This window comes from Australozyma saopauloensis, chromosome 3 (genome assembly GCF_035610405.1).
Source record: "Australozyma saopauloensis chromosome 3, complete sequence".
Classification (NCBI taxonomy): Eukaryota; Fungi; Ascomycota; class Pichiomycetes; order Serinales; family Metschnikowiaceae; genus Australozyma; species Australozyma saopauloensis.
The window spans coordinates 549,724-566,301 of record NC_086133.1 but is presented as its reverse complement, the minus strand read 5'-3'; the positions used below and the strand labels follow the sequence as shown (position 1 = coordinate 566,301).

The window sequence follows — 16,578 nt, the reverse complement described above, 5'->3', positions numbered from 1 at the left end:
GAATACTCCTGCTTGTAGTTTCCATTTTAGCATGTTGTGTTTTTTTAATGTAAATGAAATGATCAAAGTTATTTTGGGTACACTGACTATGGTCTTTGGAAGGGCAGTGTCGAATGTAGATGTCATAAGCACCATTTAACGCTGTGAGGACAAGAATGCGTACAATACGATAAGTAAAGTTCGAGATAGTGACAAAAGTCGAAGAAAATCCTTTGATTAGTAATTGGAGCATTTGCGAATCATCGTATTTTAGTTTTACTGTCCATAGCCGTCGAAACTTGCTAGCTCTGTCGTTCAATGACTACGCTTGTAGGCTGCAAATGTACTATTTAAGGTAGGAAGTTCAACAACGAAATATGCGGTGAGTAAGCAGATTATTTACACAATAGAAATGAATAGAAATGAAAAGAAATGAAAAGAAATGAGTGGGAAACAAAGTACTAATAATTTATTTTATCTTTAAGTCGCCCTAAACCCTCTACTTTGACCTTGTGATACATGCTCTGATGGCATTGACTAAGATCACTACATCATCGAGACGGGAACAACATATCAATTAAAATCAATCTCAATCCTCAAATTCCAAAGAATGCTAAATTCCACAGCCAAAATAATATTGTATTTCGTTTCCTCATATCTCCAGGTTCAGATGGCAGCTACGGCGCTTCGCAGTAGGGCTCTTGCCCTAGCCGCTCAGGACCACCATACACTCCTCCTACATCCCAGACTCCACTGGGAAAAATTCTCAAAGAACAGTTTTACTCGTACTCCATCAATACGTAACCACAGGTAAACATGTCTGCTGGTATGTGAAACAATTATCGACAATCGGCCATGTGAATTGAACAGCTATAACCTCAAATATTGAAAACCCCTCGTGTTTATTTCTATCTCATTGACTTCTGATCGGAGATCATCAAATCTGGAAAAGCCCTTTAAAAGACACTTTGCCTGAGTGACATCGAATCTGGAAAGACCATTTATGAGCTCGTAAGCGAAGGCGACATTAGCTAAAGTTTTGATGATCTTTTCAGTGACTTCCAGGACCTCATCTCCATAGCTCAGTTTTCCAGAGAGTCTTCTCGTGAAGCTTCTCAAATCCATGGCCGACCATATTAATACGTAAAACAAAATTACTAACAGACAGACCGTTCCCAAGTTTTCGGTGTTGCTCGTATCTTCGCCTCTTTCAACGATACCTTCGTTCATGTTACCGATCTCTCTGGTAAGGAAACCATTGCCAGAGTTACCGGTGGTATGAAGGTTAAGGCTGACAGAGATGAGTCTTCCCCATACGCTGCCATGTTGGCTGCTCAAGACGTCGCTGAGAAGTGTAAGGAGGTCGGTATTACCGCTGTCCACGTCAAGATCAGAGCTACTGGTGGTACCAAGACCAAGACCCCAGGTCCAGGTGGTCAATCCGCTTTGAGAGCTTTGGCTAGATCCGGTTTGAGAATCGGTAGAATTGAGGATGTCACCCCAGTTCCATCTGACTCTACCAGAAGAAAGGGTGGTAGAAGAGGTAGAAGATTGTAGGAGTGCTGGGTTGTACCGGTGCTTCGTGTCTTGCACCTCAAATTAATGTGTAATTTGGCCATCTGAGCCGGGCTTGGTGATAGCTTCTGCAGTATATGGTTCATTCATAAATGTACATTTTCATGGAGTTTTTTTGTAGGAATCCGTAGTCAGAATTCATCTAACGAGAGTGATGACTTTTGTTGATTGTGAGTTGATTAATTCACACTGTCGTGAGTTCATTTGTGTCTAACAGAGCTGGATTCGATGTGCAAGATTCTGGGTTGATATTCTACTTCTACTCAGTATTGATGCCTCATGACCTCGGAACAAAAAGGAATGGCCCTGACAATTCAATGGCAAAATTGCATCAGAATATTAAATGATTAAAATCTACTCATATTTGAATTCATATACAACAAGTCATCCGTGCATTATGTCTTGACTTCCCGTTTTTCCCCTCTGATTACATATGTAGGGCCCTAATCAAGGGTCTCCATATTCATGTCCACAAAACAATTTACAAGATAAGACAAATTCTCAAAAGTAAAAGATTACACAATAATTAAACGCACTGCTACATCTGGCACCACTTTAATATCGCCGGTCCCTTATGAAATACCTCTTTCGGAGACATATTGACGGTTCTGATTAATCCCGGGTCATGAACATATTAAGGAAATATACAGCAATTCTCACTTTCGGGAAATTACACCCAGAGGAAGCAAAAAAATGACACTGGGGTTAAACGCTGCGTAGAAGGAGAGTGTCCCAGTTAGGCAAAGAAACCCAGAGTACAGTATCGCTGCGCCTCTGCAGGAGAGTTTGCAGCCAATTTGTGATAGACCAAGTGATCTTATCAGATGTGATGGGTGTATAAATAAAACGCTGAATTGCTGAGAACAATTCATTATAATTCCAGAAGTTTTCAAATCAATAGCTATTGATAAAATGATCTCCGATAAACTCGTTTTACCCTTTGCGGGTGCTGTTATCTGCTTGTTGGTACTATCATCTAAGCAAGTACGTGCCATTGTAGCAAAATACTTTCAAAGTCCTATTTTAAATGATAAGGCAAACACCGAGACCAAAGAGGAGAAACCAAAACAGACAATGCAAAAGCCAAGTCCGCTCATGATCACACCGGAGCAGGTGAAAAACTGGGACGACCGGCCATGGAGACCATTCAGATGGCCTTACCACCAGACCATGTCCATTTATAAGTTGGATATCAACCACTGGTTGGACATGGACAAGTACTACTGGCACTACATCCAGGAGAAGGAGAGAATCTGGCACAAGTACGGCAGGGAGAACATTGACTGGCTTCCTGAGTCGGAGGACGCTTGTCTCGAGTTGATGGAAATTGTTACCGAACATATGGTTGACAGATACCCACTTCTTTTCACCGTGTTGGCAGACAAGAAGGAAAAGGGTAAAATCATCCGTAACGAATTGACAAAGGAGATTTTGGATATGACTTTACCTTTGAAGGAGCACCCTTTGATGTACGTCACGAAAATGGCCAAGGAGGACTTTTATGTGGTGTTGAAAAACCCCACAGATGGGTTGCACTACTTGGTCGCTGCTGCAGTTCCGTTCCCTGGTGGATCTTTTGGAATCAACCACAAGATTGGAAAGCACCTCGACATCATCCACGATGACGTACCTTACTACCATGAAAAATTGAAGAAGTCCATGGAAAGATGGTTTGAGAAGCTTGATGAATTCTCCCCCGTGGAGAGAGCTTCGTGGTACATCACCTGGGACCACAAGTTGAAGGTGAACAACATCTACCAGTTGCCCAAATTTGTACCCAACTTAGAGTCAGACATGAAGTCGACTGACCCTAAGGACTTCAATATTCGTGTCGAGAGACAAACATTGAGAAGATTACCCAGATCTCGTGCCATCATCTTCACCAATCACCCCATCTTCTACTCTATTGATGAAATGAAGGATGAGCCCAATGTTCCTTCTTTGCTTCGCAAGATCATCTACGAGGCCCCGGAGAGTATCATCAAGTACAAGAACTTCCAATTCATCAGAGACCACATTTCTGGGTACTTGGACTCACTCATTAACCGCCAGAAGGACTTGGGGCTCATAAGCGACGACACTCCTGTCAAGACACTCCCTACGTACCCGTTTGCACATTGGACCAAGACTGACTTCGATATGCACAATGGATGGTCGAACCCCAAATTCCCAGAGAAAAAGCCCGACTACAGAGAGTCAATGCAGGCAGAAACCAAATTCGGCAACGAGTAACACACTGGATGTGATACAATAGCTACCAAATACAATTCAATAATCTTGTTAAAGTGATAGACTAAATTGACTTCTATGACACCGTAAGCATGTAGTTTTATCTCCTCTTCTTTGCATCCGCCTTTGCTGCTCTTCCCAGACTTGTACTCTTTGTGGACTCTTCAAGTGCCTCTGGAGCTTTATCAGACGTTTCAGATGGTTCCTGAGGTTGAGCAGCCTTTGGGTCCTTCAACTCGGCTGCGAGCTCAGGGTTGAAGTACGAAAGGATAGAGGGTCCCACCATGACCAAGATACTTACAATAAACAACATCGTCAACGTTCTGTTGCGGAAAATGGGCCCCAAAGGACTGCCCATCAACATTGCGGTGAGCTTACCCTCGTGCGACTCATAGTATTCGGTGTACCCATTGAGTTGCACTGTCAACGGTGCGCTGATACTCACAGTCGTCATGGAGGACTCGTTGTAGCTGGGACTGGAAATGTCGTCCTCGTATACAGAGACACTGTCGCCAGCAACAAAGACCCTGTACCAAGGCTTTTCCACGTTGAAATCATGAGAGCTGATCTCCAATCGATACGATCCCTGCTCCAATTCGGCCACGAATCTGAAGTTCTCCTTGACAGGAACCCGAATCAGCTCAATTGGCAAAGTGTCGAGGTGACGAAACACGACGTCGAATCTGGATTGGAAATTTAAACCATTCAAGATTGGAGTGCTTGTTTGGCTTTCAGCGGCCAAAAGCGCATCTTCAGGAATTCCGGTGAAATGACCAAAGAAAGTTACGGCAGCGGCATTGACAAACAAAAAGACACTTACCCCAAGTGCGAGAAGCATTTGAACCATGCTAGATGGTGTATTCAATTCTAGATCAGTTGCAAAATGGTATCGGTCTGTGCCGTTACCCGCACCGCACCTGGCAGTATATAAACTCGCGGCTCTGCCATCAAGTTTTAAAAGGCTATTGTACGTGAATGCGTATTATTGTAGGGCTGTAACTTATATCCCCAGGGTTGCGGCTCTCTACAACGCATCCTAGAGCACTCCAGTCTTATCTGTGACGGGGGAGGTTTCAAGGCGCAGTCGGTCAGATTCCGTTCATTTCGGTTCTGGTTGCGACTGGGTGGTAAAGCCCTTCCTGACATTCCTCGAGAGAGTTGTCGTTGTTTTTTTCGGTCGTTGTGAAGAATCCTCGTAGGTCTTGTAGCTTGTTTATTTGTGGTTCTATAATGCTCGATTAAACCGGATTGTGGTGTATTGAACTATGTTGAGTCTGCAAAGTAACAACGCTATGTATCGTTCCGAATTTAGAGTAGCGATTGCAGTCAATGCACCATTGTTCCAATTTGGGATCGAGATTTGGTTTTGTTGGCTGGTACTTATGATAAAGTCAATTATACTAGTAGGTATACACGCGGCCTTTGGAGTCCCCCAAAATGAACTTGAACCGACCCCTTGATATTTTCTCTTCTTCATCTGTCTTTGTTTCTTTCATCACCATCATTGTTGTAATCGAGTTCAGCATCATGGCAGACAAGTCGTACTTTTGCGTCAAAGTAAGCTCAAATCCGGTTGTCGTACCCTTCAACTCGTACACACGAATAATGTGATTAGGCGACGAAAAGGAAACCGACAAGAACTCCGAGCTCCAAAACGAATGGAGAAATTCGGACTTAGGTGCATCGAGAAGTGATGTATTAAACTGCGCAAACGCAACACTGGTCACTTTTCCAGGCTCGATACATTTTTCCAACAACAAATCACCATTCAATGTGTACACCGTTAAAGTGTTCGAGAACTTGTTACTGGACATGATACAAAAATGACCTGTGTCGTTTGAGACTGCTATGAGTCTCTTGCTCTGAGACTCCTTCTCTTCCGCAGAAAGTATCTTTCTCACAAATTTGAAGCGAGCCATATCCCAGAGAAGTAAGCCGCCATGTGAATCAAGGCTCAAACACACATTGAAAGACTTGTTAAATGAGAGAGATCGAATTGGATAAAGATGACCTCTCAAGACATGTTGGAGGGTGATCTTGGAACCATTTTCAAGATGGATTCTCCACATCTTAATTACTCCATCGACTGATGCTGTGAGAAATTGTTTGTTCCCAATCGGCAAAATCGTTAGAATTTCCGCCGGATGCAAATTAGAATGGATCATGTTATTCACGATGAGAGCACCGGCCTGGGAGCGACAACCAACTGTGTGAGGCTTTCGAATTAGCATCTGGTCTTCTGAAGACGTGCAACTATTGCGTCCAATCCATCTGTTGGTCTTTGAAATACTGAACTCGAGTTTCTCAATTGGAATCCGCCACTTGGACTCGAAACTCAATTCGAGTTGTCTCAGCGATGCATCGCTGTCGATGAGGTACCTATTTGCCATGTTAAGTATTTCTTTGGGCGGATGAGGCTTTGAAAACAACTTCAATGGTGTCTGACCAAAATTATTTATCATTCCAATTACAGCACGTTTCTCCACTTCATCATCGATATTGTCGAGATTGATGGCGCCTTCGTAGGACAGATGATGGAAAACGTTAAGCGCATCCACCGCTTCTTTACCATTCTGTTTGAAACCAAATATGAGATCAATCCATTTGTGTAGATTTTGAGAAACGTACGGGCTTTCAAGGGCCTCCCTATTCATGTTGATGAATCTTTTAGGATCGCCGTGAGCCCATGTAGGAAGCTCGACATGATTAACAGATTTGCCGTTCTGAAGCTTTCCAAACTCAAAATGATTGGAGTTTGTTAGAAATTCGGGAAGATAGAAGAACTCAGGGGTAAGTTCACGAACATCTGTTGTGTTCTCTTTCGACGCTGAAAGCCAAGCTTTTTTCACTGAATTGAAAAGTCGATCAGCATGGTCGAAAGACCCACCTTGCAAAAGCAAATATGACTGAACAAATGGCTTCATTCTGATCAAGTATGATGCAACAATCATTGCAGAAGAATAATGTGTTCCGTAGTGGAAGGCTGGAGAAGAAGGATCTTCAAAGCTCTTGAGCGCTTCATATCTTGTCCGGAACTCTTGTGCTCGAGTTTCTGTTTGGGCTCCCATAGGTTTCGATAGGTCTCGAAATGATCGTGGATCATTTAAATCAAGATTCTCGCTATCATAGTCTGCGAGAACCCATGGAAACACAGGGTATTGCGAGAGGTCATTGAATGTTCGGCCCGCCATAGTATTGATAGCCATCAAATAGAAGAAATTGCTCATCTTGCCCTCCTGCCATTTCCTTGTTAGTTTTTGAAGCTTGGATGCGACAGAGGAACTTGAGGAAAACGCAGAAGCAAACCTGGAAGAGAAGAAAGATCCGGACGAAGATGCATCCTGTATTATCAGCAGAGGGGAAGATGAAACTTCCAATGTGGCAGCTAGATCTGTATCTAAACTTTGACCCGTTGTATGTGATGAAAGACTTAAATAAATTGAATCTCTTAATTTGCTAGAGAGGCAGGTGATCAAAATGCTTGCACCATCACTGAAAAACATTTCTAGCCCAATATCTCTCAAAAGAAATTTACGACGAGAGATATTACTGAGGGTTTCAAGAGGCCAACTCCATGTTCTGTGAGCTTTACCATTCGCCGAAGGAACAGTAGGTTTGATTAGTTGGATGAATGGGTCTCTCAACTCTCTAGGTGCCTCCTCAACGTCAATAACGTTTCCATCTGTGCAATGAAAGTAGTGCTCGATTAGATACAAGTGGCTATGGCCTAGAATCAACAAGCTTTCTATCGAATCCAAGCCCTGTATTCTAGAAACATTGAACAAGTTTTGAATGTGATCTCCCAAATAAAGACTTCTGAGTACTTTTCTGTTTCGATCTTCGTGAATTGTTTTGCTGTTTCCAAGGCCCTCTGCTTCGCCATTTTCATCTATCTCTTCGTATTCTTCGAGATCTAAGTCTAGCAATGAATGTTCAAGAATACTTAAAGGGTTGGTTTCCTTTTGGGGAAATCCAATGTTAAGTCCTTTGAGGGAGTTTTCCGTATGGGCTTCCAAAGGCTTCACAGGGACACGGACAGCATACGAGAGCCGTTCCGATTCAGGAAGATGATCCTCCAAAATGAGTAGTTTCCGCATTCTGTCCGCACTTTCAGTGTAATGGAGGGTATAAGAAGCGTTTGGCAAATCTGAAATGCCGAAGATCCTCAAAATCTCGATTTTAACTGAACTGAAGGAGGCCGTTGCATAAATGTCAGCCTCTTGTTTGTCCAGCTCTTCTCTCCCATACTTCGTCAATTCGCCACTGATACAGGTCGCTTTCACTAAGCTAGAATTCGATTTAAACTTATCGATGTGTGAGGTTGAGAGGTTTCCAAACAGGCCACCATTGCCCAAAACAACTCGCACCATATCAATCATTTTGATGGATCCGATGTCATCTAACTTGCGCATCCTGAACTGCCAACTTTTGTTGAATATAAGCTTTATAGTTGGATGCTTCTGGAGGTATCGAATACTGTCCTCATCATTTTTGCTAACGATGTTTTCGAAAAATTCTTTGATTAGGTCTCTCGAATTGTTGTAGTCTGAAACATCAATGAGACGATCAATAATATAATCAAAAGTATCATTTCTCATCATGACCAAGGCACGCACGAAGTTGAGAACATGCTCCAGGATCTGTCCTTGACTTTCTGTGGACAATTTTAGGTAGAAGCCCATTATGATGACAATGACTTGATGCATTGTTTCATCGCTTATGATTTCCGGCTGTAAAAATATGGCTTGCTTGTAAAGACAATATTTCACTTGTTCATCTAAGGCTTCACGTGCAGAAGCGTCACTGAAGTTGCCCGGAACCTGAGACAAGTGGTCTTGCTTATCATTGATTTTGAATAACCTCACAAGGATTGATTTCCCAACAATATTTCCTAGAACTCGTTTCATTTTAGGGGAAACATCATTTCTTTCGAGTATACCACAAGCACAATCAAGAAACAAATCGAGATCCGTCATTGGGATGAGAAAATTAAGCTGCACATACTCATCGTAGTATATCTCTAATAAATCACTACCCCCTCTGAGTACCTCTGCCTCTTGAAAAATGAATTGAGATGACAATGTGAATACCATGAGGTGGTCGAATAATTTGGGAAATATGCTCTCGTAGATCAATTTTTTAGTGATATCATTAACAGACTTTAACATCGATATGATAAGTTTAAAGTCTGGTAATCTTGTGACAAAAATGGAAGTTAATGCCAGGAGGAACTTTTCTTGAGTGGCACGAAACGATTCTTTGACATCTGCTAGCGCATACAAACGGAGTAACTTCACATATGCTACAATCTCGAAAGCACTCTCAAGCCATTCCTTGCTAAAGAATACCCTCTGAAGTGCCAGTGAACGCGAGTTCTCGGAGATGACAATGCTTGACAATTGATTGATCACATGTAGAAAGTCAAAAGTTGTATCCAAAATTTCGCTGTTGTAGCTTTCGACACTGATCACTTTGCTTGCGGGAGAATTTGGAGCGCTTAATACCTTACCCTGTTTTTGTGCCAAGACATAGCCACCCACTAGTGCTAAATTGTTAAGGAGAAGAATTGTCTCAGGTAGGGTGATTTTTTGACTCTTTTTAACAAATTCTTCCGATTCTAGGATTTGATACACATTTGGTTGCTCACGATTGATATCTTGGTAATCTGACTCGAAAGCAGATACAAGTAATACAGCGAAAACTCTCTCGTCATTCCACCAATCCTTCAAAAAGTATGTCAAAATATCCATGCCTCGTGACTGCCTCATGAATTTTCTAATAATTGGGACGCCAAGCACTTTTAATAGTTTCGCTAATAATGTGAGCCCAGCGCAAACAATTTGGCCAGCAAATTGCTTTGAATCGCTTTGAAACTCGAGAAGAAGCAGAATCCAATAGACACTCATAGACCTTGAGAACTTCCGGAGTTCCTTGATGGTCAATTCTGAATCACAGAACTTATCAACGAGGGCTTGCAATACACTCAATCCCGTTCTCTGAGAGCTAGTGTCATGCTCATTATGATAGAGGCAGAGGATGATAAACTCTGCAAAGCATCGTATTGTATCCACAGACGGATCTGCCCTAACGAGAATGCCTGTTACTTCGTCAAGCTCTGAATTAAGGGCTTGCTTGGTGTTTTCGCAAAGTACTTTTCTTCTCAATGCTTGACAAACTTTACTGGACATCTTCATTTTCAAAAAAGTATCTTTCGGTTGTCCTTGACCGTTGTCGAAGAGCCCCTTCAAATGTGCTTTCAACGAAGAAAAGTCTTCAGTTTTGTCATAGATGTCAAAGTTCATGACTAGGTTCTTGTACCCACTAATGTTCGAGATGAGAAGTTCTTCCGAACGTGGATTCTTAATTGAAAAATGATCTAAAAAGCACGAGAAAAGACTAAGATCTGCGGGTATTTCAACTCCTTGCAAAGTTGAAGTATTCTGGTCGTCAACTGTGAACTTGAGACTTGAGTCGAAATTGTTCTTGTAATAAATAGCCATGAAGGAGAGGATGTAATATCCCTCGCCTTCTTGGAATTCCTTTGCCAGTGCAGGGTGTCCCTCAAGGTAGGTGAGAAAGGTGTCAATGAGTTTCAAAAAAAGGCAACTTTTGGCCTGTGTCAGAATCGAGTCGTCCTTCATCAAGTTCTCGAGAGCCACCAAGAGAAGGCCGCCACCTCCCAAAACGTAGAAAGAGCTGCTTAAGGGAAGTGTTCGGTTATAATAAATATGAAGCGATTGGTTGATTTCAATTGATTTCAAAAAATCACTGGATAAGAAATCAAAAACGAAGTCACGCTTTAGAAGCTTCTTGTGAGATAAGATTTTTGCCACCATGGATTTGCTATGGCTTTTTGTACTGTTGAGTGTTTTAGTCGACCTCAAAGAATTCAGATTGTTCAGAAGGAAGTGATTGGCAGACTGTTTAGAATCTTTGATAATGTCACGGACACGAAGTTCGAGCATCGCAAATTTCTTGTTCTCCATTTGAATAAGTATTTCAGCAATGACACTGTCTGAGAAATCTTGTCGAGACCATTCGTAAGCAACTCCCATAGCATACATGAAATTTATCCACTCGAAAGATAATGGCAAATCGAGTACAAAAAGGTCATTGAGTAGCAACTCACATTTTGAAAAGGGACTATGGGGGTCATGTTCTTCTGTCAAAGTTCCTATGTAAACCTTGTTCCAATTAGAGGGGTATTGAGATAAAGCAGGGCATGGTATTGACTCGCAGTACTCTCCATCAATGAAAAGATTAAGGTTCTGATACAGATCGTATGTCAAGACCATATGGGTAAAGCCTTGGTTTTCGAGATGTTTCGGTTCCAACGCAATATTGAAGGATAAGCTCATTCTGCTATTGCTCTCCCCATTATGGATCACCATTACGAATTTCTTGAAATCAATTAATTGCATCTTGAATACGACATCATGCGAATCATGAGAGCTTGTGAACAGGAAAAGGGAAGTACATATGCTCTCGTCGCTCAATCTCGATGTGTTGTTAGACCAAGCATTGAGTTTGAACCAAGAACAAATGGTAAAGCAGTTCAGCAGAGGCGACTCGCTCGAGAATGGAAGCGAAATGTGTGTTTTCAAGAAGTTATCAAATATTAGAAATGTTGGCTGTTCTGGAAACTCGTTTTGGGCTGATGCTAGTATCTGGAGGTAAGTTTCACGTAAGCGGCCGTCCTTGTCACATCCAGGGCCGAACACGATCGGAGCGAGCAACTGCTTCAAAATGACTGGGTCGCATCCGAACTCCATAAATGATATTAGAAACTCTTGTTTAAGCCTGAATATTTTCTCCCAGCGTTCTGAGGTCAGCAGGACATTACGATCCAAAAACGACACCATATTGCCAACCAAAAAGGCGAGGAGGCCATGTCTACAGAGTTGGAACTTGAACGATTTTAGCGAGGTGGTTGCTTGGTGTATGGTCTCATACATGAGCACTTTAAAGTTGAAATATATCTCGTTATCTAGGCCATCCAATCTACCAATGCACGCCTGCAATGCATCAAAAGCTGCGGAATCATATGGAGAAAGAGAATCTGGATATAAAAGAAGGACTTCGTTGGCGACTTGGTTCGAGATCACAGCCTCAACTGCCTCGTGATCTAGTTCCGTCTGCCAATTGCATAGGAAGTCCTTATTGATGGAGTAGCCAGGAAGGGCATCGTCACAGAGCAAATTGACGATATCGGATTCTGGCCCGGGCTCAATTGCGGCCTCCGGAGTCATTCTGTGGGCGGCGGTCTTTGGAAATTGTGCCAATTACAAGAAACGTTATCGTATATTAGAGACGATGTGTGGGGTTATCTACACGCATATCTTCAGTACTGGGACAGACAAAATGTCAAGTGTCAAATGTCAAATGTGAAAATAACAAATTGTGAAAATTTGGAAATTTTTGGAGTTGTTGATGATGAAATTGAATGATGAAATAGATGTTAAATTTATTTTGGGGCGAGCTACAGGTTCTATAATTCTGTGTGACTCGGGCTTGATGATCTACAGCTCATCTAATGAAGCTGGCTAACATCATAACTACGCGTACTGGAATCGGAACGCACAGAAATAACAACCAAAATATAAATTAAAGTCTATTTTCCACTTCGCGCCTTTGCCGCCGCCGCAATTGGTTCCGTATAATTGACAATTGCCTAGCGTACCCTAATTCAGTCTTGGGCACTTACTAACAAGAACATAAAGGACATTTACCAACCAATAGAATCCGACAAGTCCGCATAAGTAATTGAGTGGAATACTTTCGCCTAACCTTTATCCGTCATTTTTTTCATGGTGACGCAGCAGAGCGAACCCAAAGAGTATCTGCGTGGACACCCCCCATATAATACGGCTCTTTCGCGTATGACATCAGTGGCATCAACAAACACGCACCACACACCATGAACGACCCCTCCAATCCTTTGAGCCAGTCAATTCTGACCCTCGGCTCCTCCGTATCCAACATGACCGATGCACTCGACACATCGACCGCCAGTCTTATAAATCTCTTGAAGCATCTTCGTAGTACATGGAAAGAGCTCTTGGATCATACGTTTGAAAACGGCGAAGTAGCTTATATAGTTCCTAAAATATTCATTGACAATTTATTCTCTCTTGAGGCCGACAACTTGACTTCTCTCAAAGACCAGGTTGGTAGTATTGACTTCGCTGGTATTCTCAATCGAGATGGAAATATGTATCGGGCTGACGAGGAATCGGTCGAGGTGACGCCGATATCTGCGAAGGCCTTCAAGACGTTGAAGAGCGAGTTTGGCTGTAAAAACTTGCCCGTCACGAGAGTCATGTGTCAACTGGACGACGGTCTGATCCAGATCGAAAGGTTTCCCCCAGTGTTCATCATTCACACATTGCCTAAAGCTTCTCATCAAACCCGCTACGGTGGCTTCAACGACAGACTAGGGTCAACACATAATATCCAGTCTGTGACTGTTTCACAGCTGTGTACGTTCCAGGACTTGGTCGAGGCGATCCGTCAGACATTGTACAAGGATGGCCGCACCAAGATCCGTGCGTGGTTCATCACTGCCGAAGACGTCGAGAGCATTCCCGCGTCGTTGACGGTGGCGCTGTTTGTCAACTCCACGTATACTAAGAAACTAGTGAAGCCCGACATGTTCAATGATACGCTACAAATGCATGAACTTGGCGCCTCGCGCGTGCATGTGGTGGCTGAACCAACAGACGTGACCTCCAAGACTTTTGTCATTGATGCGTACTTGAGCTCACTCAACCCCTCTGCATACGACTCTTCCAAGATTCTAGAGAGCGGAGGCCACCTTGGTTTGTCCAATCTTGGAAACACCTGTTACATGAACTCCGCCTTACAGTGCCTTGTACACATCCCCGAACTCAACTACTATTTCCATCTCAACCTCTTCAAGAATGACTTGAATACCCTGAATCCACTTGGTTGTAATGGTGAGATCGCTGCCACATTCTCCGGATTGTTGCACAAATTGTTCGACGTGACATCGAGCAATATGAACTCTATAACCCCAAGAGACTTCAAATCTACCATCGGTAGGTACTCTTCCATGTTTCATGGGTATCAACAACAAGATTCTCAGGAGTTCACAAGCTGGCTTCTCGATACTCTTCACGAGGATCTTAATCGTATCCAAAACAAGCCATATTTAGAAAAGCCCGAGTTGAAGGACGACGAGACCGAGAGCTTAGAAGCATTGGCAAGAGTTGCAAACGTCTGTTGGGACCAACATAAAATGAGAAATGACTCGGTCATAGTCGATCTATTCACCGGTCTCTACCAATCGACGCTTGTTTGTCCTACTTGCAATAAAAAGTCTGTCACTTTTGATCCTTTCAACGATTTGACGCTCCCCTTACCACTAAGCACAAAGTGGTACCACACAATCACTATCATCGACTTGAGAGAAGGAGAAGATATCATTCCATTGAATAAACTTGAAGTCGAATTACTGAAATCTTCCAACTTGAATGACTTGATTGATTATTTGAGTGCATTTCTCAAAGTCGAAAAGAGCATTCTCTTCCTCTATGAGATATTCAAGGAATTATTTTACAAAGACTTCCAAGCAAAGGCAACCGAGTACAAGTTTTTACCCGTCAGCGAGCTCATTTCCGCTGAAGACATTATTTGTGCTTATATCATTCCTCACAACCCATCAGTTGATGTTATATTACCGGTCTTAAACGTTGTGCCTGATGCTGATTCGACGTATCACTATTACAGCCCTTTTGCTTTTCCATTGTTTGTTGTATTGAGTCCGGCAGAAACAATGAATCTGGAGATAATCCAAGGAAAAGTTGAGAGTTTGGCAAAAGTTCTTATGAAAGACAAACCTTCTAAATCTCTCGAAGCCTCTGAAATAAGTGATAAATTTGACGAGTCAGAGATATCTCGTGATACAGAAGATTTAGAAAGATCTGATAATATTGATGAGGAAAAGGATTCTTGTGAAATTGAGCTCACGCAACAGTGTGAAGATTCTCGTGAAATTGAGCTCACGCAACAGTGTGAAGATTCTCGTGAAATTGAGCTCACGCAACAGTGTGAAGATTCTCGTTCCTCCACGGAAGCTCAAGGTTTTGATCTGGAGCAGGTGTCACCTCAACAAGAAGATTCTGAACGCCTTACTATTCCTGCCCTCAAAGCCGAGCCTCGAGAAAATCCCTGCTTCAGTCTCCATGTCTATAATGACGAGCCTAAGGCTCGTATGGGCTTCAAGTACAGAAACCAAAAAAGGAAGCACACACAAGAGGATTCTTCTCCATTCATACATATACCTTCGGATCGAATTCCCTTCGGAAACTTGCCATTGTTGGAAAAGAAAGCATCAAATGATCATAAAACTTCCACCAGACGCCAATCGATCTTCGACCAAGATGAAAAAGACCTGATGATTGTCTCCGATAACGAAGACACCGACTTCATTCTCGTCGCAAAAGAGCAAAATCTCAAAGACTCTGCCATCATGTCAACTGAAACAGATATGATTTCTGAAGATACTCCTGAAGATGCGACGGTCAATGTGAGTGCAAGGCTGAGCAGTCAAGGGAATTACGAAGACAATCTCCCAGAAAGATCAGAGACGAGTAGTGTTCCTTTGGTGACGAGGAAACTGTGTCTTGTTGCTGAGTGGTTTCGAGAGGTGTACGAAGAAAACTTTGAAGACCCCGCCTGGGAAGATATTCCACAATTACCTAACCCAGAATTGGAAGCAAACAAAAGACGCCAAAGAATCAAAGAAAAGGCTTCACTCTCACTCTATGATTGTTTGCGGAATTTCAGCTCTCCAGAAGTTTTGGACGAGCAAGACCTGTGGTATTGTCCACGTTGCCAGGATCATAAGAGAGCCACTAAGACGATTCAACTCTGGTCTACTGGGGACATTCTCACTGTGCATTTGAAGCGTTTCCAAACCTCTCGTTCTTTCAGCGATAAATTGAATATGGTCGTCGATTTCCCAATTGAAGGTCTTGACATGTCCGAGTTTGTCAGTTCGAAGCCCGAAGATGCCAATCTTGTCTACGATCTCGTTGCTGTAGACAATCATTATGGTGGCTTAGGAGGCGGGCATTATACTGCCTACGCGAAAAACTTCCGTGATGGAAAGTGGTATTATTTCGACGATAGCAGGGTGTCTGAAGTTGACGATCCAAAACAAGCTGTCAGTAGTGCAGCTTACTTGTTGTTCTACAGAAAAAGATCTGCGAAACCTTTTGTTGGTGGCGAAAAGGTAGAAGCCTTATTGATGAAAGGTAGAATCGAATTTGATGAAGCCTTGGAGCAGTCAAAAGATCGGGTGAGACAATTTTTAGAAGAAACCGATTCTTACAACAATCAAGAAGCGCAGATTTTGTCCAGTGAGAATGAGCTGAACTTATCTGACAGCGGGGGCAACTTGAACTTCAAAAGTCTAGATGATGACGACTTGTACTCTGATATTTTGGCCGATCCAAAGGACCATGAACCTCATAAGATGGCTTCAAAAAATATGCGGTCACCCGCAACAGCTCAAATTCTGAGTTTTGACAACGAAAATCAAAGAAAACAAAGGTTGATCTCGAAGGATAGCAACGAACCTAGGGCTATTAACATCAATTTAGGACTCTCCTCTTCGGCGTCTAATCTAGCTTCGCCAGAAGTCTCGTCTGATGACAACATTGAACCTTTGGGTGGATAGACTACAAAGTAATATATTTTGCAACGTTTCACTGACTTTGAGAATCAGGACGCATGTAGATTAAGTTTCTAGTTAGTTATTGTACCCTACTT

The 16,578-nt window shown here is 42.6% G+C and overlaps 4 protein-coding genes across 4 annotated transcripts; 3 read left to right on the top strand and 1 right to left on the bottom strand.

Moving 5' to 3' along the window:
* Positions 1 to 1,257: 1,257 nt before the first annotated feature.
* On the top strand, positions 1,258 to 1,536 carry PUMCH_002429 (uncharacterized protein; the record flags this gene model as incomplete). Its single annotated transcript, XM_063021439.1, has 1 exon — positions 1,258 to 1,536. One exon carries the CDS (start codon positions 1,258 to 1,260, stop codon positions 1,534 to 1,536), a length of 279 nt encoding a protein of 92 aa, XP_062877509.1.
* A 930-nt stretch (positions 1,537 to 2,466) lies between these two features.
* On the top strand, positions 2,467 to 3,786 carry PUMCH_002428 (uncharacterized protein; the record flags this gene model as incomplete). Its single annotated transcript, XM_063021438.1, has 1 exon — positions 2,467 to 3,786. The coding sequence occupies one exon, from the start codon at positions 2,467 to 2,469 to the stop codon at positions 3,784 to 3,786; it is 1,320 nt and encodes a 439-aa protein (XP_062877508.1).
* Positions 3,787 to 5,183: 1,397 nt separating this feature from the next.
* Positions 5,184 to 12,032, bottom strand: PUMCH_002427 (uncharacterized protein; the record flags this gene model as incomplete). Its single annotated transcript, XM_063021437.1, has 1 exon — positions 5,184 to 12,032. One exon carries the CDS (start codon positions 12,030 to 12,032, stop codon positions 5,184 to 5,186), a length of 6,849 nt encoding a protein of 2,282 aa, XP_062877507.1.
* A 668-nt stretch (positions 12,033 to 12,700) lies between these two features.
* PUMCH_002426 (uncharacterized protein) lies at positions 12,701 to 16,486 on the top strand (the record flags this gene model as incomplete). Its single annotated transcript, XM_063021436.1, has 1 exon — positions 12,701 to 16,486. One exon carries the CDS (start codon positions 12,701 to 12,703, stop codon positions 16,484 to 16,486), a length of 3,786 nt encoding a protein of 1,261 aa, XP_062877506.1.
* Between the last annotated feature and the right edge of the window lie 92 nt (positions 16,487 to 16,578).